Below are 27,634 nucleotides of genomic sequence, written 5' to 3' on the forward strand. Positions count from 1 at the left end.
CAGAGAAACATCACAAATAAGACCAAAAGATATACACTAATAGATATGTGGTCAAAGGAGAGGAATAGTTTCCAAAAGAACTGCAAACAATCAGCAAATGTATGAAAGATACTCCAATTCACTAATAAGAGGAATGCTCATTAAAGCGGCTCAGAGGTTTTGCATCACATCCAACCCAGTAAAGATAAACATGAAGAGTCCATGCTGAATGGGCTGTGGAAAGAAAGGCACACTAATAAATGACTGGTGGAGCTGTGATTGGATCCAACCTTTGTGAAAGACAATTAGGAAACCTTAGAGATCAAATAAAATAAGATGAGGGAGGAAGGAAGGAAAGAAGGACTGGAGGGAGGGAAGGAAGAAGAGAGAGAGAGAGAGAGAGAGAGAGAGAGAGAGAGAGAGAGAGAGAGAGAGAGAGAGGAGAGGAGAGGAGGAGGGAGGAAGGAAGGAAGACAATTAGGAAATAAGCAAGAAAAATCACTAAAGTATTAATATTCTCTGACCCAGGAATCTCTAGACATAAATATACCAATTGACAAAACCTCAAAGTCAGAGAAAGAAAAACTCTACATACATGAAAATATTGATAGCAACATTTTGAACTATTGCAAAAAAAAAAAAGATGGAAACAGGATGGGAGTCCAAAGATTTGTCAATGGGTGAACAAACTGTAGCATATGGATATGATGCAATACAATTGGGCTTGAAATAATAATAATAATAAATTTTAAAGATTACAAATTCAGACTAACTTGGGAGGATATTTATGAACTGGTAACAGAGTGAAGTGCTCCAAGAATAATATACAGGATGACTACATTCAAGTAAATTAAAATGACACATTTTTAATGATATCTACCTTCTGTAGAAACAATACTAGAAGAACAGTAAGAGCTAGGCAATGGAGGTTAAGTGACTTGCTCAGGGTCACCCAGCTAGGAAGTATCTGAGGCCAAATTTGAACCCAGGACCTCCTGTCTAGGCTTGTCTCTTGATGCTCATATTTTTATTTCTCTTCTCCAATAAACAAAATCCTCAAGATCATTTTTTGCTTTCCATACAGTTCTAATAGGTAATGTAGTCTCTTGACTGATTTTTTTCAAATGAAGACATTTTCTTAAAAGAAAATAGTTGTGGCTTCTTGACATTTCTTATAGTTCAGGCAAAGTGCTATCACATTTTGAAAAACTTGTAATAGACTAGCAGAATTAATAGGATGGTAATAGAAGATCTTAGAAACTGAAGAAATATAAAAACTAACTCTACAATGGACAATCACATACACAATGATCATTCTACACACATCTACCACAATAGAAAAATTAGCCTCTGTAACTACAGCTAGTGAGGGTCATGTTGCATACGTGTATTTGTCTCAAAGCCAAACAGCTGCAATTAGAGAGCATCAGTTCTCAAGGTAGCCAGCAAAGTAAATCTAGATTCTGAAAAGTGCTACATCCTACAAATTTGTCATATTAGGAAGCTCAGAAAATTTTCCATCATGTAAGATGACCTAGAATCTGTTTTGTGAAATCTCATAACTTCATTAGAATACAAATGTGATGGGTTAATCCCCTGTTCAAAGATATTTATCAGATTTCTGTCATTCATTCATAAATTTGGGAAATGCACAATTTGTTTTTAATATGTATGGAAATAGATAGAAGCATGGTGTAGTGATAAAGTATTGACCTTAGACTCTGGAAGGCTGGAGTTCACCTGTCTCTGATATTATACTTACACATTCTTGACCAAGTCTCCACTTCTTAGTAATCCAGGCCACTATCCAAGTCTAAGTTACAGCCACAGGACAGCAATCTATATTAGTGAGTACTCAAACCAATGAAATAATAGATTCAGATCCAAATAAAGGTACAATGTGCCCATAGTTATGTTTATGGGTCTATTATAGGATATTTTTATGACTACAGCCCCCTCCCAGGTGAGAGGACTTAGAAAATGTCTGAATTCTAGAATTTTAGAGCTAAAAGAGACCTTAGATATCATGGAGGTCAGTCTCTTCACTTTACAGATTGGGAAGCAGAGGCCCAGAAACTGGAATTAACTTGCCCAAAGTAACAGTAAGTGGCAAAGAGTCCTTGAATTTTGCCATTACTAAAAGAAGCCTCCTTTGCCAGTGAAACTATACACATAAATCTAAAAAAAATTAGCAAGTCTTTATTTATATTAACCTAAAATCTTCCTTTCTATAGTGTATGACCACTGTTATTAGTTTTGACCCTTTCAGGTCAATTTAAATGACAATTAATCAAATAGTCAATAACCACAAGCATATAACCTTTAATCATCTCTTCTCCAGGCTAAATAATCCTAGTTTCTTCAACCAATCCTCCTCCCATTCAGTACAATCTAGAAAAAAGTCCAGTCTAGTATCATGATTTCAACTATCAGTCTAGAGAATAGAGGCCTCATGTCTCTGATCCAAGGAACAGATAAGTGAAGTTCATTGAGTCTCACACAATTTGGTGAGCCAGAAGATGAGCTTCTTCTGTATCAACATCTGATGAAGACCATAGATAGGAACAATATTGGTGGGAGAAAATAGCCAGATAGACAAAATCTTGCATTTACTCAAAGCATGGCGGTCCATGGAATGATTTACGGGTCAGGAACCCATTTTCCCAGCTAGCCTTCAAACCCTGGAATCTAACACATCATCTGTGTCATCTTGAAATTCAAACCTATCAGTTGATCCATTAAACAAGGATTGAAGTAACTTTGAAGATGAGAATAAACTGATTGTAAGACAATGTTGTGTTTTTGACCTTCAGTAAAAAGACAAGAGTAAAAATGTCTCTCTGTCTAGGGTGCCTGGCATCAGAATCTTTACACAAATACAGTAAACTCATCAATGTATTGATTTGTTTTAATGTTTTCCTTCTACATACCAAAAAAAGGCAAATAACAACTGATATTTATAGAGTGATTTTAGGTTTACTAAGCATTTTACATGGTGCCAACCATTAGCTCATCTGACCCTTACAATAACCCTAGGAAATAGCTATTCCAGATACTATCAACCCCATTTCAGAGATGAGAACATTGAGACCCAAAGAGGTTAAGTCATTTTCCCATGTTAGTAGAGCAAAAATTCACACCCAAGTGTGGAGTTTTTCAGATTTCTCAAACCCAAAGACATGGTTGCATTCTAAAGACTGACTGTCTGGGTTGGATTAGAACAGGATAAAAGAGGAGAGAGTAATGATAAAAAAAAATGATAGCAACTATCAATAATGAAATGCAAACATCTTATGAGCAGGGATGATTTTATTTTGACTCTATGTCCCAAAAAATGACACTTGATAAGGTTTGTTTATTGGCCCACTGGCTTCCCTGAGATAGAAGCACCATCAAAACACACAAGCCAGAATTCTACCTCAGGCATTCTGACCACAAGTTTAGAGTTCTTTCCTCTTTGCTGTCTTAGTCGACCAGGGGTTAACCTGGCCTATCAGGGTCTGTGTTTGGGTGATAACTGCCTTCCCTCCCAGGACACAAGATGACAACACAACTGGCCAATGGTCTATTCCCTTCCTGCCCTTGAATTGGTAGATGATGTAGTCTAAAGATTAATGTTCTTTTTTCTGGGTTGAGCTAGATCAGGAAGAATGGAGAATGATGGCAATGAGAAAAGAATGATAGTAGCTGACATCAAAGGGCAGCAGTGCCCAAATGGGAACCCAGATCATTACCTGCCTGAAGATACTAACTTTGGCCCAGAGACAGGTGCTAGGGTTATTTATGCAGATCAGTGTTAATGACTGTATAATGAAGGTAAACAAGGTTGGGGGGAAAGTGGAGAATGATTGATTGACACTAAGAGCAGGGAGAAAAGAGAAGAAAGGAAGCTGCTTGCCAATAACATAGGGAAGGGGGAAAAGTCAAAGTTGGCTGAAGAAATATAATATTCTATGATAATTTCGGGAAAAGGGAAAAGAAACATTTGTAATGGAAGCCCCCTACTACTGTTTATCCATAGCTAGAAAGCCTCCTGTACAAAGCCAAATCCAGGTTTATTCCAAGTCACTCTATGACCTTGGAAGCTGATAGAAAAAAAATCAGGGAGCAATAATCTTACTGTATCACCACAATGCTGCAGCAAGAAAAAGCAAGCCGCATTTACTTAACCAGAGTCAACTAGTGCTTGTTAAGTGCCTACTGTGTGCCAGGTTGTGTGTTAGGCACTGGGCATACAAAGAAAGATAGTCCTACACTGAAGCCATTTACAGTCTAATGACCAAGGAAACGTCCATTAACAAATAGTAATGTATAGACAAGACACAGACAGGATGAACTGGAGATAATCAACAGAGGAAGATACTAAGATGAAGGACTAAGACAGGCTTCTTGTAGAAAGTGAAATTTTATTTGGTATTTAAAGGGCATCAGGTAATACGTGTATAACACAGATTAAATTGTTTGTCAGCTCCAGGAGTGGGGAGAGAAGAAGGGAGGGAGACAATATGGATCATATAACTATGGAAAATGTATGTGGAAATTTGTTATTAAAAATGAAAAATTTTCAAATAAATCACTTAACCTCCCCCCATAAAATAAGTAAATAAAGGGCATCAAGGAAGCCAAAACGCAGAGAAGAGAAGGAAGAGAATTCCAAGCAAGGGATATAGCCAGTGAAAACCCTCAAGAATTGGGAGATGAGAGTGTCCTGGGCAAAGAACACCAAGAATGCCTGAGTCACTTTCAAACTCAAAAAATTTGTTCAAGGAAAGCCAACTGACTTTAAAGGCAACAGGATCCAAGAGACTGCCTACAGGATAGAAATAAGATGCTTCCTAATTACTGCTCTCTAAACAAATTTGCTGGCCAGAATAGGAACCCTTCAAAAAGAAAGACTCAAGAGTAAGCTATAAGAGCTGAACTAAATGCTTGTTGAATCGAAACTGCAGACGGCGTGGGACAAAGGAGTTAGGTTCATGTCCCACCTCAAATACATACTATACTGCTCTTCCACCTTGAAACCAATACATGGTATTGATTCTAAGATGGCAGGTAAGGGAAGATAGATGGATAGATGGATGGATGGATGGAGAAAGATAGATGGATGATGGATGGATAGATAGATGGGTAGATGGATGATGGATGGAAATAGATGATAGATAGATAGATAGATAGATAGATAGATAGATAGATAGATAGATAGATAGATAGATACTAGATGGATAGATAACTAGATGGATGGATGATGGATGGTTAGATTGGTAGATAGATGGATGGTGGATGGAGAGATCGACAGATAGATTAGATAGCTTTAGACAGAGAAATAAACAAAAATCAAAACAAATAAACAAGACCTGTAAAAGCTAAACACTAAAAGGAAGTCAGGAAGCCATTCAGAAAGTAAGCCCCATCACTAGTCAGGTAGGATTGTTAAGCCTGCCAAGAACACACACCTCTTTCTCTTGGCATCCTGACAAGGTCAGCAGAAAACCTCAGGCATGGGAAAAAATTAAGTCACTTTTTATACTGATAGACATTGTATGTGACTCTAGTACAGAAATCTGCTAAGGCTTATTCCCTTGCAGTAAGGACGTCTTTGGGGGGGGGGTCAAATTGGTAATCATCAAGCTTTAATTGTTTACTTAAGTAACCCAGATTAAGGGACTTTCTTACTACTTCCTATCTAAAATTGATTTTAATAATCAGCATAACCTTGAAGTTCTGACTCTCATAATAGAGAAGTCTCTCCTTCCTCTTCCATCTATGTATCTATAAAACTGTGGTTATAGGGCAGCTAAGAGATGCAGTGGATAGAGTGCTGAACTTGGAGTCAGGAATACATCTTCCTGATTTCAAATTTGTGACCTCAGATACTTACTAGCTATATGACCCTGGGCAAGTCATTTAAGGATGGGGACTCAGTTTCCTCATCTGTAAAATGAAATGGAGAAGGCAGTGGCAAACTATTCTAGTACCTTTGCTAAGGAAATCCCAAATGGGGTCATGATGGATTAGTAAATATGAAAATAATTCAATAAGAAAAAATATATGGTTATAAATCTCTTTTTTTGGCAGGAAGGACACAGAATAGATCTGTGATTCATCATCAATAAAGAAAGCTTTTAAAGTTATGCCTATGGGCAGTGAAAGGTTAAATCACTGTGCCAGGATTTACATCAATTCTCTATACATCTTAATAATAATATGTATATGTATACAGTATATGTGGATGGACATATTAGAATGATCTGTGCACAAGCTAGAGATATCGTTAATGAAAATATGAGAAAGAAAACAGAAAAGCTTTTCCAGTTTTTTTTTCATCAAACCATATCATCAATGCTGCACAATTAACTGTAAGACATAAAGAATAGAAGTCTATATTGTTCCTTAACTAAAAAAAGAATCTCATAAAACCATATATCTAGAGGCAGAAAGGATTGAAAGACTCTCTAATCCAACAGGTTTCATTTTATAGGAAAGGAAACTGAGGCAGGAAGCAATGAAGGGACCTGACCAGGATTGTGCCAGTAAAGTGACAGAGGCAGGCTTTCTGCCTCTGAATCCAAAGGCTCTTTCCATTGTACCACACTGTCTCATTTGACAAGGTAGAGCACAAGGTCACCTTGAAGTATGTCCTTTAGAAAGATGCTTCCATTGCAAATGTTAAGATCATAGCAGATTCCTTGATTGTTGTGACCTTAGAGGTCATTGTTATAAATGATCCTCTGATTATCTATATCAAAAGCGGCATGAAATTGACAAATGAAATTAACAAGTGAAATAATCATAGCAAAAATACCCAGTATTTATAAAGCTCTGCCAAGGGCTTTATGAATGTCTTTTCATTTTATTTAAACATCCTAATAGCCTTCAGTTCAAATCAACGGTCACTTTCTTTAAACCCTTACCTTCCATCTTAGAATCAATACTAAGTATTGGTTCCAAGGCAAAAGAGTGGTAAAGGCTAGGCAATAGAAGATAAGTGACTTGCCCAGGGTCACACTGCTAGGAAGTATCTGAATCCAGATTTGAATCCAGGACCTCCCACCTCTAGATCTGGCTTTCAATCCACCTAACTATCTCCTCGGCAATCACTTATAAGCACTTACTATGTGCTAGCTGAGAATTCAGAGACAAAAACAAATGAGGTCCTGCCTTCTCCTCTACAGAGGAACACAACATGTATCCAAAATGGAGTTTTGTGCATGGCACAATTTATGTAAAGGCATAGAGGAGGGAGAAATGTTATGTGCAAAGAAGACCAAGTAAGTTGGCTAGAAGGGGAGCAGTATGTTCATGTCACCAAAACAATTGTGCAGCTTTAAATGGCCAGTAGGGGCTTGCATTTTTATCCTTCGAAGCAAGAAGAAGCCACTGAGGGTTCTTGAAGGGGAGAGCGGCATGATCATACTCATGTTTAGGGAATAATAATTTGCCAGCTATATGGAAGATTCATTGTCTAGGAGGAAGAAGGGAGGCAGGAAAAGCAAGGCGAAGATCTTGGTGAGAAGAGGATCTGAATTAGGGTGGTGGCTATGAGTCCCAAAAATGAGACAGATGTAGCAAGCATATTGTGGAGGTGGGATCAGAGCAATTTGGCAGCTAACAGATATATGAGAGGAAGAGGCATTCAGGATAAGTGAGGTATTACAAAGTGAGCAAAATTATTGTGGACATGTTTAAATATTCATTTAGCTCAGGGTCATTGTAAGTCATGATGCATACTGGAAGCAAGAAAGCAAGAGCAAACCAGAGAAAAGAGATTAAAGGGAAGAGAGGGAGGAGGGAGGGGGAGAGAGAGAGAAAGAGAGAGAGAGAGAGAGAGAGAGAGAGAGAGAGAGAGAGAGAGAGAGAGAGAGAGAGAGAGAGAGAGAGAGAGAGAGAGAGAGAGAGAGAGAGAGAGAGAGAGAGAGAGAGAGAGAGAGAAAGAGAGAGGGAGACAGAGAGAAAGAGGAAACGGAAGGAGAGGAAGAGAGACAGAGAGAAAAGAGAGGGAGGGACAGAGGGAAAGAGAGAGGGAGAGGGAGAGAGAGAAGGAGGGAGAAAAGAAGAGAAGGAGGGAGAGAAAGAGGAAGACAGAGAGAAGAGGGAGGGAAAAGATAGAGAGAGAAAAGGGAGGAAGAGAAAGAGAGAAAGAAAGACACACACAGAGAGAGGGAGAGAGAGAGAGAGATAAAATTCCTCATTCTCCCTGTGGAAAGGGTTATTTGACCACTCAGTAAAATAGGAAAAGCCAGATCTGATATTTGGAGATCTTTGTTCTTCTTAGCTATAGTTATTTGAGAACTGGTTTTATTTCCACCACCCCAAAAAAAGTGCCTCCAGCACAGAGAAAAGAAGGGAGAGAGAGATTTTTATCTTATCAGTTCTGACATACAAGCCAGATTTTCCTCTGATTTGCCTGGTAGCTGTCACAAAATCCTTGTGAAACGCTTTCACTGATAAACTTATTTTTAAAGTGAAATATATAAGATTAGAAATGGCAAGTCTCAGGTAGGCATTAAAAATTATCGCTTCTTTCCCATGATTGGGAAGTAGACAACAATAGACTTTCGTTTTATTTGTTTAAATCACAAGTAAATTGATTTAAGATTGTCCTCACTGTAGTCTGAGAAAGAAGCAACTGCAAAAATTTACCCCATAAAAATACACATATTTATTGTAAAAGCTTTTATATATTCAATACAGGATTGTAAGGTGCAATGGTCTAGAAGATAGAATATTTATAGTTAGGAAAAATCTGATCACATCTGACAGATGTAGGGCTGGCTGGAAAGAATCATAAAGGCCATTGAGTACAAAAACTCCTCATTTAGCAAATAAGAAAAACAGAGCCCAGAGGGGCTGGGTGACTTGCCCAGGGTTTGGCATTCCAAAGCAAAAAAAAAAAAATAGTGAAAGTCAATCAACAAGGACTTTGTTCCCTGTTTTGCCTCAAATATCACAACTGCCTGGTGACAGACCAGACAGCATAAGCAAAGTGAGTGACCTGGCAAGGTGCTTTCTGTCTCGCGGGTCACTTTCTGCTTTCTATTGTTAATAAATTACAGAATCAGGTTTACATTCTCCTCCGCTCCAGCACAGGCTCACTCTCCTTGGTCTCCTGTCCCCACGAGGTATCCGAGGTATATATCAAGGACAAAACACACAGATCGCTTTCAATTAAACAGCCTTTTGATTCCCTACAAGCCAACAACCAGAGGAAGAGCTCATTGGAAGTAATAATGTGAAACTATATGCATTTTGACTGAATTCATAAACACACTGAAGGATAGAAATTTTTGTTTTGTTTTAAAGGGCAACGTAGAATTATTTGAGTCAGACAAACTAATTACTGACAACTGTTGCCAAGAACAGGCAGGGCTCTTGGGTCCATGTTAATGAGTTCCAAAGAATCATTTGTAATTAAATATTCCATGTGTAAATAGATCTCACTGAAGTTGATTCTTTTAGATGCTAGAAAATGTGTGTGTGTGTGTGGGGGGGGGGGGTTCCCATCAGATAGGACAGAATTTATCTGTTAGCCCAATCTGGTCTGAATTATCATAAACTTCTACTCAGCAAAATCCAAATTAAACTATCAGCATCTAAGAAAATATTATATCTTAACATAATTTAAAGAACTATAACACACTAAACAATAAGCTAGCCATAATAGGAGGTGGTATGGTATATAGGGGGGAAATGGCTAAAAAGAGCATTAGAAGATCTGAGTTCAAATCTCAACTGCTACTTCTTAGTCAATCTTAGACAAATCATTTAAGTTTTCTAGCCTTCAAGTTTTCTCATCTGTAAAATGAGGGTTTTGGAAAGAGGTCATCTCTTGGGATTGCTTCAGCTCCATGTCTATGATCCTATAATTTGATTATTATGATTGAGGGGAGGAATTGTGAGGAGTGGGGTGGGGGTTCAGAACAGCTCTTGTAAAGATTAAAATTTAGGGGTGATGGGGAGACTGAGGCAGGTAGAAATTAGTTTCTCTCTGCAAGGAGTATTATATTTTTTTAGAGGTTTACTGAAGATCAAGGATTAAAGAAAATACAGGATAAGAGACACGTGTCCAGGCCATAGAGAAGCCTAGACACAACCTCACCTACATTATGAAAAAAGCCAGGCCTGCCCCAAAACGGAAGTCCAAGAGTCAAGAGCACACAAAAGCCTTTCAATCAGCTTAAATACCTTCTCGATCTCGGCCCAGGTGAGATTACAAGGCATTCTGGGGAAGTGGAACAAAGGCTCATGGGGATTGTAGTCCTGTATTCGAGTCTATTTTTTACACTCTGGACTTATAAAATCTCAGAACCATAAGAGAATTCCAAAAATGGAAACTCCTTTTATCACTGAAGATCAGGTTCATCAGGAAAAAGTTATATAGTCATCAAAATATCTGAGTGGATGGAAAATGGTACAGAAGAAAGAATATTTGTACTTAGAAAAAAATAGGTGACTTGCCCAGAGCCACACAGCCAAAACAAAACCATGAACCTAAGTATTCCTGATTCCATGGCTGGTCCCTCAATCTAATATCATGCCATTTGTACTGGCATATACATTATGTTGTATATTAATTATTATAAATGATCATAATATTAATATTGAAATTAAGAGGGCAACAAGGCATAGTAAATAAAGTTCTGTGTAAGACTTGGGTTCACTTTCCACTTCTGACACTTAAAAACATTAAAATCAAATGTAGAATTTCCAACTGGCCACAAACAATAGGAATATTCCAATCTGTGATGAAGGGAAAAGGGTTGCAGCAGAACCTAGAATACAGTACAAGAAGGATAATCTATTGTTCATCAGCAAAGGGGGTTCTTGGTTCACTGTGTTTCAAGCTGCTCCCTGGGACTTAAGGTCAAACAGGAAGCCTACGATACTCCTATGTTCCCCAGGACCAACTATAACTGGGGAATATTTAATGACATGAATAAAAATACAGTAGAATATATATAATGCTAATATGTGGTTTTCTCAGCCCACAGGGATCCTTGTGGTCGGTTAAGAGGCTCCTAGTTCTATTTGAGTTTGATGCTACCGTACTGAGACAGAGCTGAGTTGGGATCTGCTTTGGTGGAAGGAGTCCTTTCTCCAAGAATTTTCCACACGGGCAAAAATCACAAATTCTTCATGCTTTCTTCATGTTAATAATAGCAAACCAGAGCTTTCCTATGGTGGCACTGTTTACACACTCAAACTCATGAGTTAAGACTAGGAGACAATGAGAGTTATCCTAAGCACATTGAAACAATAGATAAAAAGTGTTCTAAGCCCAACCCATATCCTAGACCAAATAGCATTGTGATCCTACTACACAACGGATACATTTAGAAGATTTTTCAAGTTAAGTATCGACAGAGTATTTTATATATTCTATTTTATGCACGCACTGGATAGGTTTTTGTTTTTGGTTTTTTTGAGGCAGTTCAAGTTACAATTTATTAACTGGTTGCTACGGATTATCCCGGGCATCCACAGATAGTCCCTTCAGAAATAGTAACATTTGATGTAATGTAAAAGAGGACTACTGTATCTCACCACCAGGTTGGGTTCTGCTAGCTTGCAATATTATATTCTCCCCTGCTGAGATTGAAGCCTCGGGAAATTAGCTAGTGTCGTTATTCTATTATGATGATGGGTGTCTACCATATTGTTTAGGGACGAGATAAGGAACCCTACTTGCAAAGAGAATTCCCAAGGAGTCACATAATGTTTTTTTGGCTGAATAAAAGTGACAAAAGCAACTATTTCCCATCTTTTGTCCTTTGTGTGATTTTTAAATGATCTGCCAAACCTCAGTCCAACAAAGCTAACTGAGATATCAAACACAAAATTTGTGGATTTCTTCCCAGGTAAGCTCTTTGAGGGTAAGGACTAATTCATTCTCTAGTTTCCAACTCAAATTCCATCATTTACCAGAAGCCTTCCCCAACCCTTCTTAATTTGAATTAAGTATATTATCTGTATAATATCTGTATATTATCTTCTATTTATCCTATATATAGGCTGTTTGTGTATATTTGTTTGCACATTATTTCCTGTATTAGACTGTGAGCTCCATGAGGGCAAAGACTGTGTTTTGCCTCTTTTCTGTATTCTCAGCAATTTACACAGTGCTTGGTATACAGTAGGTGCTCAATGAATGTTAACTGATTGATATCTGTTTCTATCTTTCCAGTTTCTGGCACTTAATAAATACTATTGATTGACTAATTCAATTCTATAGCACAGTTTCTTCAATAGGGTCACCACAGATGAAAGAAGAACATATGCTGAATTAGTACATCCATTCTGGAAAGCAACGTGGAACTATGTCCCAAAAGTCACTAAAAATTGAGCATATCCTTTGACCTTCTTACCAGGCAAGACACCAAAGAGATCAAACAAAGAGGAAAATGATGCATATGTGCAAAAATATTTATAGCAATTATATAATTAAAATTTGAACCCCAGGATTCTAATCCCCAGCTTCCCACTTTCCTTCTCATGTTACCCTATGCTAAAGTTTGTGTGTGACCCTGCTCCTCTCTCTTTTCCCACTAACGTGGCTGGGAAAATTTTTCTTTACTCAGGTTTTTACTTTTGTTCTTTTTATTTCTTTTACTTCAAGTGATAATTAATAAATCTTATAATCCTTGAGTTATTGGATATTCACTTTAATCTCACACAACTCTTTTTGTAGTGGCAGGGAACTAGAAATTCAAAAGGTGCCCATTGGTTGATGAAGGGCTGAATGTGATAGAATACTTTGGTACTGTAGAAAATAATAAAGGGATTTTAGAGAAACTTAAAAAGACTTGTATGGATTGATATACAATAAAGTGAGCAGAACCAGGAGAATAATGTATTAAAAATAACATTATAAGGACAAATAACTTTGAAAGACTTAAGAACTCTCATCAATACAATGACCAACTTTAAGTCTAGTTAATCTATGCTATCCTACTTCTTGACAAAGAAATGATAGATTCAAATGCAGAATGAAATAAACATTCTTAGACGTGGCCAAAGGAGAAATTTGTTCTGTTTGACTATGCATATTTTTAAGTAGCTTTGTTATTCTTTTTTTAATCTTCTAAATTGGGGAGGGGAGAAAATAAATGCTTGTTAACTGAAAAATAACATATTTTAATGGATTTTGCTAATCGGTAAAACATCTCCAGTATCTCATCTAAAAGTAGATGTGGTCAGCTTTCCTGGCAACTCTGGCACCAGAATAGGAGAGTCCTAATAATCCTGAAAAGGATGGCCACTTACGAAAATACTTCAGCGTCTCTTCTATCTGCTCAGTTGTTAGGTCGATATTAGCATCAGGAGAAATGAGAGGAGTGTGGAGCCAGTCGTCGTGATCATAACCGTAGATTGTATCTGCTCTTAGCTTGTAATGGGGCAGTTGTTCCTCCAGCAGACTGATGATTTCGACTTCAGGAAGATCAGTACTATTGCACACATCTGAAATGAAAGATTTAAGATGATCAGGGATGATCCACTTCTACTTGGGAAATAATTCGCTGTGTGATCTTGAGTAAGCCATAAAACTTCTTTGAGACTCAGTTTCCTCATCTGCTAAATGAGATGGAGATTGGCTTAAATGATTCTTATGGTCTTTTCCAGCTGTAATATCCTACAGTCTTGTGCTTCCATGAACATTCTTTCTATTTTCCTTCTACTAAGAGCCTACCAGCATGGCTTTCTCAAACTAGCTATTCCTATTCACTATCTGGCTGAGTATTTTGGCATATTGCTTAAGGAGATTATAAATTCCTTGGAGGTAGCTGCCATATTTTATTACGCTCCTAGATCTCAACTCTAGCTTACATGAACAATGCTGCCCTCTCACTTGAATCTGAGTTAGAATTCTGCCTCCGACATCTCCTAACATTATGACCCTGGCAAAATCACCTAACCCCCCAATGCTTGAGGCAATTCCTTAAGACTTTTAAGTTATAGAGAAGGTGCTAACTTGAATTGGTAGCAGGAATTTCCTCAACTGAGTGTTCCTTATACCAAAGAAATCATATGAACAGTGTGTATCCCTAATTATGATTATCTATTATTGATATTTTTAAATATCACATATAATTTAATGTTATATGGTCTATTAGTCATGTGTAATGCTTCATTTGAGGCTTTCTTGGACTACAGAGGTTTCCATTTCCTTCTCTAGCTCATTTTATAGATGAGAAAACTAAGGCAAACTTGAACTAGTTCACCTCTAGGAACTTGAATTCTACTGAAACAATTTTTTGTTGTTGTTTAGTTGTTTTCAGTTGTGCCTGACTCTTCATGATCCCATTAGGGTTTTCTTGGCAAAGATCCTGGAGTGATTTACTGTTTTCTTCTCCAGTTTATTTTACAAATAAGGAAACTGAGGCAATCAAGATTAAGTGACTTGCCCAGGGTCACAGAGCTAGTAAGTGTCTGAAGTCAGATTTTAACTCAGAAATATGGGTCTTCCTGACTCCAGGTCTGGCACTCTCATCTTCATGCCACCTATATGCCCAGTGACATACCTGAAATATCTCATAGGTGATCTGGAAAGACACCTGTAATCATTAGATCACAGATTTAGACAAGGACCTTGGAGAGACCTTGGAAGTCACCTAGCCCAGCCTTATTTGGGTCCCCAGGCCAGGTTTATTTTAGGTTAGGAATACAGGGTGTTGAATAGTCAGATAAGAGAACTTTAAAGGCATAAGCTCCTATCACACCATCTGAAATCAGCTCTATTTTTCTCTCTTCCATTCAAATGTTCAATGACATTTGTTAAAAGCTGTACTACAGAAAATGAACTAAAAAGCTCCCGAATCCCAAAAAGGAGAGAAAAAAGTAAAATCTTTTTTATCTTTGTATTAACCTAATTAGAACACATTTAATTAGGAAGTAAATCACCTCCCAAAACACTTGGTTAAATATGGTGGCAGCACAACTCTGAAGGGCACCCACAGGCCATCCAGGTAATCTCCAAGTTTCAAAAAAGAAGAAATCACCTGAGATTTGTGAGTGACAGCAGTCAAGGATCTAGAGTTGGAAGGGATCTCAGATCACCTACTCCAACACTTAAATTTTACAGGAAACTGAGGCCCAGAGAGGTTCAGAGATTCTGGTACAATCAGACATTTGTAAAATAGCATACTAACTTTGGAAGGCCAAAGACAGGTAGTTATGTCACAGCCATAAGACTGTGAGACGGCTTTCCAAGTCATTGGCAGATGATATCTCATATTTCTTCCTCTGCCTCTTCCCAGCACTGGGAGGATGGGGGCTGGGAATGGTAAGAGAATGCTCAGGATGAATAACAATCCAAATGTTTTCTAAGAAGCTTTAACATTGTATTAGTTTCTCTAGTCTATTTGTGTCTGAAGGACACATTTCCTAAAAAAGAAAATTTAAAGGCAACCTCTTGAACTAGTTACCAGGACCAGAAAGTCCCTATAAAATGTCAGAAGAGCACCCAGGAGCAGGAAGCCGCCATCCATCAGTGGGAATTTTCTGGCTCAAGAGTGAACAAAGCCAGCCTCGTGATAGGATGGGGCAGCTGGACCATGTCAGCTCCACCCAAGTCCAACCTCTCCAAAGCAGTGCCAGTCTCTGTCACCAGGAAACCGAGAAGTAAACAGACACATCTCCATGGGGAGGAAGCTCCCAGGGACAAAAATGGGCTCAATAGTTGGACTTTTTTTTTTGGCCTTTAGTTGGGGGATGGAGAATTTAAAAATTAACTTCTGGGAGTTCAGGCGTGTGTGTATATGTGTGACAAAGAGAAATTTTCTTTTGTCCAGTAATACTGTCATACACAAAGATTCTGTCACATTGCCAGATTCATCAAGAAAAACCAAGCTGGTATTTGATTCCTCCTTTCACATTCTCTGTGCTGAAGGTCAACCTATTTACAGTGTAAGGGTTGGCCAAGGAGGTATCACTTTCTCTAAAATCTCCTAGGTTGACTACAGAGATAAGGTTATCATAAAGTAAATGCATTTTTTCTCTGTATTTGTTCTTCTAATTCTGCACCTATTCCTTGTGGCACAAGGAGTGCTCTCATGGAATGGAAGTTCAATCCATTCCATGGATTGTATAATAAGAACAGCATCATATAAGGCACCAAGAATGTCAAGAGCAGACCCTAGGAACCTGGGCTAGGAGAGTGAGTAATCAATTATTTCTTAAGGACCAGCTCAACTGCTACATCCTCCAGAAAGCCTTTCCTGATTCCCCTCTCAGAAAGAAGGGTAATCCTCCATTATGATACAAAACAATAAAAGGTAAGCCATGATCCCATCTTTTACTTTATTGTTATTTATTCAGTTCTGACTCTGTGATCCCATTTGGAGTTTTCTTGGCAAAAGTACTGGAGTGGTTTTCCATTTCCTTCTCAAACTCGTTTTATAGATGAGGAAATTGAGGCAAATGGAGTTAAGTGACTTATCTAGGGTCACACAGGTAGGAAGTGGGTGAGAACAGATTTGAACTCATGAATAAGATAGGAATGATTAGTGGTCCAGTTGCCAAGTTGTTGGGGTTTCTGAGAGGTATTCTACCTCCATGACATCTCTTATACATGTCTCTTTCTCTTTATTCATTTAGCCACCACTATAACTCAGGCTCTCTTCTCTTCTTGTCTACATTATTGTGATAGCCTCCTAATTGGTCTCTACTTCCAATCTCCACTCTCTCCAATCAATCGTTGGCACACCTAACAAAATAATCTACCTAAGGCATAAATAAGTCTGACCAAGTCACTCATAGACTTACCAACCTTCAGTGGCTTCCAACTAGGATAAAATACAGGTTCCCCAGCCTGCCATTTAATACCTTCACAACCAAACTAGAACTTGCCCTTCAAGCCTTAGGTCTCATTATTCACCTTTATACATTTTATGTTTGAATCAAACTCAGCTGCCTCACTCTTGCTTCTGGACATTCACACTGGTCCCCATTGCCAAAATGCCTTTCAACCCGTTATTTCAGAAAACATTATTTTTCCTTCAAGGCTCTGTTTTGTTCCACCCCCTCCCTGAAGCCTTCCCTGAATTTTCCAGCGATCACTGTTTTTCCTATTACCCTTCATTTTCTCATATGCCCTCTACAGCAGGGCAATAGTTCATTTGAAAGAATTCTGGAAGTGGAGTCAAGAGAGACCTGAGTTGGAAGCCTAACCGCACCTGACCCTTTCTAGTCAAGTAATCATGGACAAATCACTTAAAGCTTTAAGGGCTGTTAAAGGTCATTATTATAATTGTTACTGACCTGTTAATGCCTATTTCCCCAGCTAGGGATAAAAATGTCAGAGTGATTTTACTAAGAATTGAATGAAATCACTAAATGTTTTGTAAATCTCAGATTGTATATAAATGTCAGGCATCACTAGGATGGTGTATAAATGGAGATTTTGAACCTTTGACTCCATTCCCCAGAAGTCCTTAGTATTTCCCCAAATGCCCTATAATCTCTCCTGTATCTCCATGTTGGCGAGATCACGATATTGGTATTTAAGTGGATGATTGCTTCTCCTATGCACTCTTTTTAACCTATGACCAGGCTGAATTCAAGCAGTTCTTTTGCTTTAGTTATTAATAATAAAACTTTACAAAATGTAATATTTAGTTATTGATTATTAATGTTAAAACCCACAATGGCAATTCTCATTTGGCATCCAGAAGACCCAAGTTGGAATCTTGCCTCAAATATTTACTGTGTAACACTAGGCAAGTCACTTCACTTCTCTTTGACTCACTTTCCCTACCTAATAGTCCCTACCTCATAGGATCAAATGAGTTAACAGATACAAAGGATTCCTTAAAATATCATATAAATGCTAGTTGTTATCATCTTCATCATTACTATATTTCCTCTGTTAAATGGAAGCTCCTTGAGGACAAGGATTGTCATTATTATCTTTGTATCTCCAGTGCTTAGCACAGTGCCTACACATACAGGAAGAGCTAAACACATGTTTCTTGAACTGAATTCAATGAAAGAGCTTGGCATGCCTCTTACCCAGAAATCCACATGATTTTGCCTAACATTATGGCAGACCATGGCCAAGATTTAGTCTTCACAAAACCTACAGCATCCCAGATGAGATCTGTCAGGGAGTGGGAGCTTTGCTGCAGAATTATGATGGCTGAAACTCCTTGGCAAGCTTCTAAACACATTAAGTAGCAGCTGGATGGGGCTTCCAGGCTTTCTTTCCTGTGTTACTGGGGAAACATCATTTTCTGTAGAGACTCTCAGCTAGCAAAGAGGCTGGCATTGGGACTGGTAGAGTTCAGTGATGGTGGGATGGCATTTGTAGTGAAAAGAGAAATGTTAAGATCACTAAGCATCCCTGCAAATCTGAGAATGCTGCAGAGGAACCTACAGAATGGCAAGGGAGAGGAGAGGGAGAACAGTATAGATTTCATGGAAGAAGGAGGGGAAAGGGAAAAGAAGGTGGAAAATTGACATCAGGGCTCAGAAAAACAGAGGAGTTAAGTAAGAAGGAGAGGAAATGGTAAAAGAACACAGGGTGAAGGGTGAAAATAAAGAAAGCAATTCCAAGGAGATATCAGGACAAGCTTCAGGGAGAAGATGGCATTAGAGCTGGATCTCAAAGGATGAGCATGATTCCAGAGCCAGACTTTTGAGGGGAGGGAGGGTATAAGAAGATCATGGGAGCAGAGATCACCAGATAATTCAACCAAACTAAAATATAATGATTTTGAAGAAAGGTAGGGATGGCTAAACAATAGTGCCTGTCTTAGGGAAAACAAAAAAAGAAAGGTCTTCCATGAAGGGAGGTAGTTTTAGGCAACTAGGGAAGGATCAGATACTAGAATCTCAGCAGAAAAACTAAATAAAGATAACTTCTATTGTTCAGTTCTGTCTGAGTCTTGGTGATCCCCAATTGGTGTTTTCTTGGCAAAGATACCAGAGTGGTTTTCCATTTCCTTCTTCTCCAGCTCATTTAAGAGAATCCCACTGCCAACTACCACTCTCTCAGCCCCTCAAGTCCCAAAAGAAGTCACCAGCCACATCACACTGAGGAAGTAGTTAAATTCTAGGTTAGGAATTAACTCCTGGGGCCAAATCAGTACAGAAGCTTTTCTTAAGCACCTACAACATGGCAGGCATTGTACTAAGCATCGGGGATAGAGGCAAAAAGAGAGCACACAAAACTATGTAAATAAATGGGAAATGTTTCTAGTAAAGGAAACATATCTAAGTAGATATATACAAAATATATGCAGGGTATATGGAAGGGATCCATAGAAGAGAAGGCACTAACTAGCAGTTGAGAGGACCAGGAAATGCCTTGAGTTGAAGCCATGGAAACCAAGCAGCAAAGGTGAGGGGACTGATCATTCATGGAGGATAGCCATTGCAAAGGTTCAGAAATGAGAGACAGTGTCATGGGTGTGGAACAGTATGTAAGTCACCGTAGCTAGATCACAAAGTTTACAGAGGAGAGAAAAATCTAAGAAGACTGAAAAGATGGAAAAGGACCTGATGGTGAAGAGCTCTAAATACGAAACAAAGACTTCACATCGGATTCTGGAGGTGATAATAGGGAACTACTGGAGTTTATTGAGTTGTAGAGATAACATAGTCAGTCAGACCTAATGCTTAAGGAAAATCATTTTGGCAAGTGTGTAGAAGATAGATTAGAATAGAGAGAGATAAAGAAGGAAGATTAGTTAGAAGGCTAATGCAATAATCCAGGCAAGAATTGGTGAAGGGTCAAACAAGAGTTGTGTCTGTGTGAGTAAACAAGAGATGATTGATGTGAAAGATGTTGTAGAGAAAGAAATGGCAAGATCTGACAACTTTTTGGATGCATGGGATGAATGGGAACAAGGAGTTCATGAACTAAAGTTCCAAACTTCTGTGACTACTAGGACAGTGGTACCCAAGAGTAATAGGGGAGTCCCAAAGAAGAAAAGATTGGGGGGGGGGGACAAGGTCCATTTTGGTCATGTTAAATTTGAGTTGCCGATGGGGCACATAATTTGGAATGACCAATAGGCAGTTGATAATATGTCCCTTTGAGAAACACAAGAAAAGCATCATGAGAGTTCAGGAAAAGGAGATATCAGACAGCACAGGCTTCAGGGAGAAGATGGCATTAGAGCTGGGTCTCAAAGGATGAGCATGATTCCAGAGCCAGACTTTTGAGGGGAGGGAGGGTATAAGAAGATCATGGGAGCAGAGATCATCAGATAATTCAACCAAACTAGAAGAGACTTTCCATGTTATTTAGTCCATCCTCTTCAAATTGAAAGTGCTAGGCCTTAAACTTGGGTCCCTCAGACTCCAGATTCAGTAAATGTTTGTAGTAGGAAAAGGATAGAGATAGGATAAGAGTTAAGAGAAGTGGAAGTAAGGATTTTCCCTTTCGGGTCCCTCAAATAAGTCAACCATTACTTTACACCAAAAGTCCTGGCAGTGAGGTGGCATAGTGAATAGAGTCCTAGACCTGGAGTCAGGAAAACATGAATTCAAATGTGACCTTAGATCCTTACTAGCTGTGTTCTTCTGGACAAGTCACTTAACCTCTGCCTGCCTTAGTTTACTCATTTGTAAAATCAGGATAACAATAGTACTACCTACTTCCTAATAATACTAGGAGGATAATGACTCATGTGCAAAGTGTTCTGTAAAATTGAAAACATAAATGCTATTATGATGATGATGATGATGATTTTTATTACTGAAGAAAGTATATGAGAAGAAAGAGAATTCTCCAGCTTGAGCAGATTACAAAAATTTCCCTTCTCCTAACTTCCCCATCTCCTGCAACTCAACTGGAGTTTAGCAAAGAGTCACTAATGAAACAGAGGCCAAGGAAAGAAAGATAAGCCAGTCTTTCTTCCACACTATGCCCAATAGGAACAATACTCCAGTGAAACTGGTGGGCGTGGGGAAATTGGAAGTGAGACAGAAACTATCAGTATCTTCTTTTGCTCCATACTAGGCTCCCTTCCTTCATTTCAAAGCACCTGAGTAGCTGTGAAAGAAAAACTAACTTGGGGGAAAAAAGGGAAAAAAAAGAAAACAATTTGTCTGATCTTGGCATTGAAGAAACATCCTAACCCTACCTAGAAAGCATGCTTGGGCTCCCAAATGTCCTCCCAGGGTGAGAATAAAAAGGATTCTGATCATTCTCCAGCAAGTTAGATTAGAAGATAGTTCCAAGACAAAGAATGAGAGCTTGAAAATGAGAGGGCAGCACAATCATCTTTGAAAGCCAGACCCAAACAATAGAAGACTGTTGAGAGAACAGGGCCCTGCTGTCCAAGACCCTGATGCAAATCTGCAAAAACCAGAATCCAGAGAATCCAATGCATGATGCAAACTAGAGATATGAGGCTACAGAGAGGCCAGGAAGAGTTCAAATAAATGCATATCGCTTAAAATGCGCCAGAAATCTGATCCTCCCTATGTGGGTCAACTATATGACCAGCCAAGACAAGAACAAAGTCCTGAGAACAGGAGTGATCATTCTGATAGATTCTGAGGAAGAAGAAAGAATCCTTGCTCAAGGAAAGAAATCGGATAATATAGAATACTTCCCTGATCTAAGGGAGGGTCAAGATGAAAGAGGACAAATCACCTAGTGTCTAGGGAATGCAGCTGAGACCAGGGGTGTGAGCACGGTCTCAGGAAGGCTGGCCAATTTAAGTGAGTGATAGCAAGTTTTACCTTTCCAAAAGCTTCTCAATAAGCCAAAGAGAGGAGAAAGGGGAAGATGGAAGGGCTATAAAGAACTAAAGGTGAACAATGAAATGCAAACACCACACCAGATCAGACTTGTCATGCTCATTCTATGGAACTCTACTAGAAGGCTGTGTTCTGTTTTTATTAACAAAGAGGATGGTGGGAAAATGATTCTGTGGCTAAGAGATATTCCCAAAGAAAGGGCTCTTTTTGTTCTTCTTTATTACCTATTGCCTCATTATCAGGAAGAACAGTCACATTGTAGAAGGATAGGAAATGCCCTGGCAGAGATCTCTGCTCTTTTCATCAATGAGTGAGTCATTGGTGAGTTGTTTGTTTGTTTTTTTAACAGGGTTTTGGAAGGACTTCTCTTCCATGGATTAGGGCACTGTATTTGGACCCAGGAGTTCAAATCCCACCTCTGACACTTTTCAGCTTAAGAGACTTTGCTCTATCCCCCTTAATGATAATAGTGCTTTCACTCTGTGGTTATCTCCATTTTATCCTCTCTATATGGGTGTGCTTGAACAAAAATTGTTTGCATGTTGCTTCCATTGCTTCTTCCATTAGACTGTCAGCTTCTTGAGGATAGCACCCCCTTCATTTTCCCCTTTTTGGCCTTTCTTTGTATCCAACAGCTTATTAGCACCAGCACACAGTTGTTGCTTAATAAACGCTTGTTGACTTCACCCTTCTTAGCCTCAGTTTCCTCATCTGAAAATAAGGAGGAAGTTGGATCCAGTGACCTCTCAGGTCCCTTTTAATTCTTAAATTATGATCGTATGCTCCCCAAAAGAAGCAAATACACAATAATATTACTGTAGACATTGAAGTTCAGAGCACATGCTGACTGCATTACAGATGAGGCAGATAGCATAACTAGGTTCTCCTGGCATTGTTAAACTCCTAGGATAAGATCCAAGACAAGGCATTTTGGAACCAATTTGTTCTTCTAACAGATCATGCCAAAGCAAAGTTCTAGTGCACTGAACAGCATACTGATTTTACTTCTGACAGTTCATTTATAAAGAGTAAAAATCAGTTGTCTGTGCAACAAAGATGGGCTAACGGGAAACATACAAAATGCCTGGAATCACATTCCAGCTCTGACACTCTGATTTTGAAAGTCCTCATCTGTAACATGAAGGTAATAACACTAACACTACCTGCCTCCCAGGGCTGTTTTGAGAGAAATGCTTTGTAGAGTTCGGCCCCTCTCATGTCAGTGACCCAGGGCAAAGTCCTACCAGTTATGGCTCTGGTGACGTGTAAATGACAACTTGAAGCCTAAGGACGATAAGAACCATCCACTTCCTGGATAAAATACACTAATAAGTCAATTACATAAAATTAGTGATCTCGGCTTGTTTTAAAAACAGAGTATTATAGCTAAACGAAGGGAAAAGGCAGCTGATGCTAATGAGGACAAAGCTGTTGCTTCCATCTGTCAGTGGAGATGGTTCAGTGCATTCTGTCACCACTACATAAAAACAACTCAACACTTATGTCCTACCACTGGTGCTTATAAACACCACCATCACCCATCAAGGGGAGCACATTTATTTGATAATGGATAGAACAATTATTCCAATCTCATCCTTTATCATTCTCCATACTCTGTCTTGAGAAATTTTCCTGCAGAAAAAAAAAATACTGCTTTATTCAGGGGGCACTTCTTATTGTGGGAATGTTGGGAAAATACATGTGTATAACATACATGCATATGTGCCCATAGGCATATGTATACATATATAAGATCTAAAAGAAGGAGAGATAGCCTGGCATAGAAGAGAGTTAGAATTTTGGCAAGGAGTGTTCGAGTCCCTTCTCTGATACTTCCTAGGTGTATGACCCTGGGCAAGTCCCTTAACATTTCTGAAGCTCACATTGACTAAGACTATATTTATTACCTGCTTTTAACTGTATTACAATGTCTACTAATAAAACCCAGCAGGAACAGAGGTCTCTGACTTAATAATATAAAAGAGTTCTAACAGCATCTCTGAAAAAGAATTCTCGGAGTTTACCAAGAGTTCGTAGTATTATAGGAAATAAAGGAGAGTCAAGATCAAGTCAGTTTTACAAATCAGGAAACTGGGGGTCCACATATTTTAAATCTGGAGCTGAAAGGAATCCTGGAGGTCAGATCTAATCCAACTGCTTCATTTTCTAGAAAAGGAAATTGAGGCTCAGAGAAGTTAAGGGATTTGCCCAAAGTCACACAGATAGGAAGAAGTGGCACAGACAGAATCTGAGCCACGATCCTCTACGTTCAAAGTCAGGGTAACCTTGCCACTGGAGCTCGGTCCCAATGACTTGGTCCAGATCCCAGATCTACTTTGGTCCCAGTCCCCCAATCTCTCTACTCTGTCAGGTTGCCTTCAGTAGAAGACCTTGGAAAAACTTTGTGGCCCCTTCCCCAAAATGGAAATAAAAGAGGGCGAGCTATCTCTGTGGTTCACTTTATCTCCACAGTATATCCATCTGCAAGGAAGCCAAGCTCACCTACAAACAATACATGGTGGCGGCCGATATTGCCATCTAGCGTCCACTGAGACTCACTACAGAGGTAACAGAACCTTGGTAAATATTTTTCCTTGTTTTATATATAACAGCCCAATTATAGGGGGGAAAAATGGAGGAATGATCTACAAAAACAACAAATGTTACTTCATTTAGCCAGTACACAGACAAAGAAACTGAGGTCCATCAGAAAAACTAAGGGATTTGAGGAGGCATGGTATGGCTCAGAGTCTGGTCCTTGAAGCTGAGGACTTGAGTTCAGATCCCACCTCTAACATCCTTCCCGTATGAACTTGGGCAACTTGCTTAACCTCATTTGGACGACCTCCTCTTTATAGAGGAAGCTAGACTGACAGCTCTAAAGTTCCTTCCAGCTCTAGATCTTTAACAAAAGGATCTGGAATTTGGAACCCAGCTGGTCAGTAGCAAAATCGGAACCCGAACCCAAGTCCTCTAGACTATTGCCCACATCTGTCTCTTTTCGACTTGTGGCTCTCAATGCTGTCATTTTCCTTTCTTCCTTCTTCCTCACTCTCAAAAGCAGAACCAAAGGAGTATTTTTAGTTACCTCCTTTCTTTAGTATTCAAGTTGCTCATTCAGAAAAGAAACAAAAAGGAAGAATGAGCTAAGAGTTATTTTTTTATAGAGGTAGGGGAGGAGAAAGATGACAGTCAAACAACAAGATCAGCTCCTTTTTCTGGCATTCCTAGGATTTAGAGTCGATTTAGGATTTAGACACCAACTGGCCCAAGGCTCTTATTTGACAGATAAGACAACTGAGACCAGAGGAGGTAAAGTAAGTTAATCAAGCTTGCTCAGGTAGAAAGGAGCAGAGTTGTGATTTGAATTCCTACATTCTCTTTCCACAAAGCCACACCAACAGAATAGAAATAGATATTTCAATAGAAAGTTTTCAGGAATGTCTGTTCTGAACCAGTGCCTTGTCCCCCCCCCCCCCTTTAGAAGAGAACAATGCCACCTGCACTAAAAATAGCTTTCACTAAATGCAAAGAATTCAAAATAAAAGAGGTACTTACATTAGAAAAAGACTCTGAATTCAAGATTATCACTTAACTAAGCTTCTTTCCAAAGAGGAGTTAGCCAAGAGGAGGTTAAACGTTCAGCCTTGTGCAATAGAGTACTTTTAACAAACCAGTGACTGCCACCTTGGCCACATATACTCCATTGGGCAACTTATGGAGAAAAACAAGAAAAAGAGGCCCTGGACCATCTAACTTCAATATTCAAGGATCTGTGGTTTAGTCGATAAGTATTTATTAAGCTCTTCCTAAAGCACAGGTCTGACTATGTTACTCCCTACTCAATAAACTCCTGTAAAATTGAGATTTGAACTCTGGACTTCAATCCCCACAAGCCCTTGCTCCACTTCCCCAGAATGCTTTGTAATCTCACGCAATTCTGAGGTGGGCCGAGATCAAGGAAGGATTTAAGCTGAGGGCAAAGGCTTTTGGATGGCTTTTGGACTTCCGTTTTGGAGCAGACGCGTCTCTTCCGTGATGTGAGGTTATCTTGCCTAGGCCTCTAGCCTAGGCACGTGTTTTTTTCTTATTCTGTATTTTCTTTAATCTTTAACCTTTAATAAACCTCTAAAAAATATAATATTCCTTGCAGAGAGAAACTAATTTCTACCTGCCTCAGTCTCCCCATATTCCTAAATTTTAATCTTTACACTCCCAAGGTTCCCTATTGCCCTAAGATCAAATATAAAATCTTGTGCTTGCATTCAAAGACCTTCCTTCCTTGCAGTACCCTTTCTACCTTTCCAGGTTTCTTATAGCTTTCTCCCTACCATATGCTCTTTAAAAAAAAAAAAAAACTTATTTTCTGTCTTAGAATCAATACTAAATATTGGTTCCAAGGCAGAAAAGTAGTAAGGGACCTCAGGTTATGTGACTTGCCCAGGGTCACATAGCTAGGAAGTGTCTGTGGTCAAATTTGAACCCAGGACCTCCTTTTATCCAGGGCTAGGTCTTTATCCACTGACTGCTTAGCTGCCCTTCCCACAACATACTCTTTAATCCAGCAGCAATGGATGTTCCATCAATAAGACTCTCCATCTCTTGGTTCCAGGTACTTTGACTAGCTGCCCCCATGTGTGGAATGCTCTTCCCCGCCTCATCTCTGCCTCCTGGCTTCCTTCAAATTCCAGTTAAAATTCTGTCTTCTACAGGAAATCTTCTGTTCCCTCCCTTTGTCAATTGCTTCCAATTTATCCTGTATGTAGTTTGTTCCTACATGGTTGTTCACTCTTAGGGTCATACAGCTACCAAATGTGAATGGATTTGAATTCAGGTCTTCCAGACTTCAGGTTCAGTACTAACTATAGATGTCTCAAACTTTAATTCCAGAAAATACCTTAATTTTCAAACTTCTCTGTGGGCTAGACCTATCATTTCTTGATATGACTCCCCTTGAAAAAAATCCATTTACTGCACAGATTGCCACTAGTTCTGCAACTTGAACCCAGGGCTTCCTGAATCCAAAGCCAGCTCTCTATCTGCTATTCCATACTTCTTCTAAGTAATGGTATGGTGCCATAAAAAGAATAAATATGGAAAAAAGATAAGTATGAACTTGTGCAATATGAAGAAAGTAGAATCAAGAAAATAATGGGCACAATAACTATGATAATACAAATGAAAATAACAATGAAAAGGAAACTCAATTCTAATTACAATGGCCAATAGTTTTCCTACTAAATATGATAAGATGCACCCTCTCCCCCTTGTGGTAGAGAGATGGAGGATTGTGGGTAGGAAATATGGGATACCCTGTCAGACAGGATCCCTTTGTTGGTTAGTTTTGTATGATTCTTTTTTGTTATTACAAAGGAAAGAAATAAACATTTATATAGTGCCAGTTACATATATAATCCTCTTTTTCTGTTCTTTAATGAATATAGAAACAATCATGTCTGTTGACATTTGACAAACTAATAATTTTTTAGAGACAATTGAATTAAAAAAATCAATGCTCAAATGTTAAAAAACAACACTCTGTTTTGGAAAAGATCAGAAATCAGTCTTTGTTGCCAACATAGAAAACAGGTCAAAAAAGTCTTTTTCCAGGTTAAGTCTATATACTCAAGGGAGGGAAAGGAATACGTATTTATTAAGAACCTGCTGTGTGGTGTAGTTAGATGACTTGGTAGAAGAAAGCCAGGCCTTGTAAATCTTGAAATTTCTCAGACTTGTGAATGTTAAAAATTTCCACATTGAGGAATCCTCCATTGGAACAAATTCCCTACTGGGAAACATTCCCCATTTTGATGTGAGAACTTGCCAGGATCAGAAATGGGAGGACCTCTACTCCACCTGTACTTAAGACTGCTTTAGGGGAGAAAACTCCTTGCTAAACAATGAAAGTACTTGGACCCATGCTTATAATAAGGCAAGGAGTTCTTTGAGC

General features: G+C 38.9%; 1 protein-coding gene across 7 annotated transcripts in view; it reads right to left on the minus strand.

Annotated features, from left to right (window-relative positions):
* Positions 1-27,634, minus strand: part of TRAK1 (trafficking kinesin protein 1) — a 257,382-nt gene that overhangs the window by 107,792 nt on the left and 121,956 nt on the right. For 6 of the 7 annotated variants that reach the window (XM_056800219.1, XM_056800220.1, XM_007505048.3 and 3 more), the window contains one exon: positions 13,240-13,434. Coding sequence is in view for 4 of the 7 variants with exons in the window: in XM_007505048.3 (XP_007505110.2) it covers positions 13,240-13,434 (195 nt within the window). In the remaining 3 variants the exon portion in view is untranslated. Of the gene's footprint in view, positions 1-13,239; positions 13,435-25,242; positions 25,662-27,634 lie in introns of those variants that run through there. The other variant, XM_056800221.1, reaches the window with a different exon arrangement.

The sequence above is a fragment of the Monodelphis domestica genome, chromosome 5, assembly GCF_027887165.1.
Source record: "Monodelphis domestica isolate mMonDom1 chromosome 5, mMonDom1.pri, whole genome shotgun sequence".
Lineage (NCBI taxonomy): Eukaryota > Metazoa > Chordata > Mammalia > Didelphimorphia > Didelphidae > Monodelphis > Monodelphis domestica.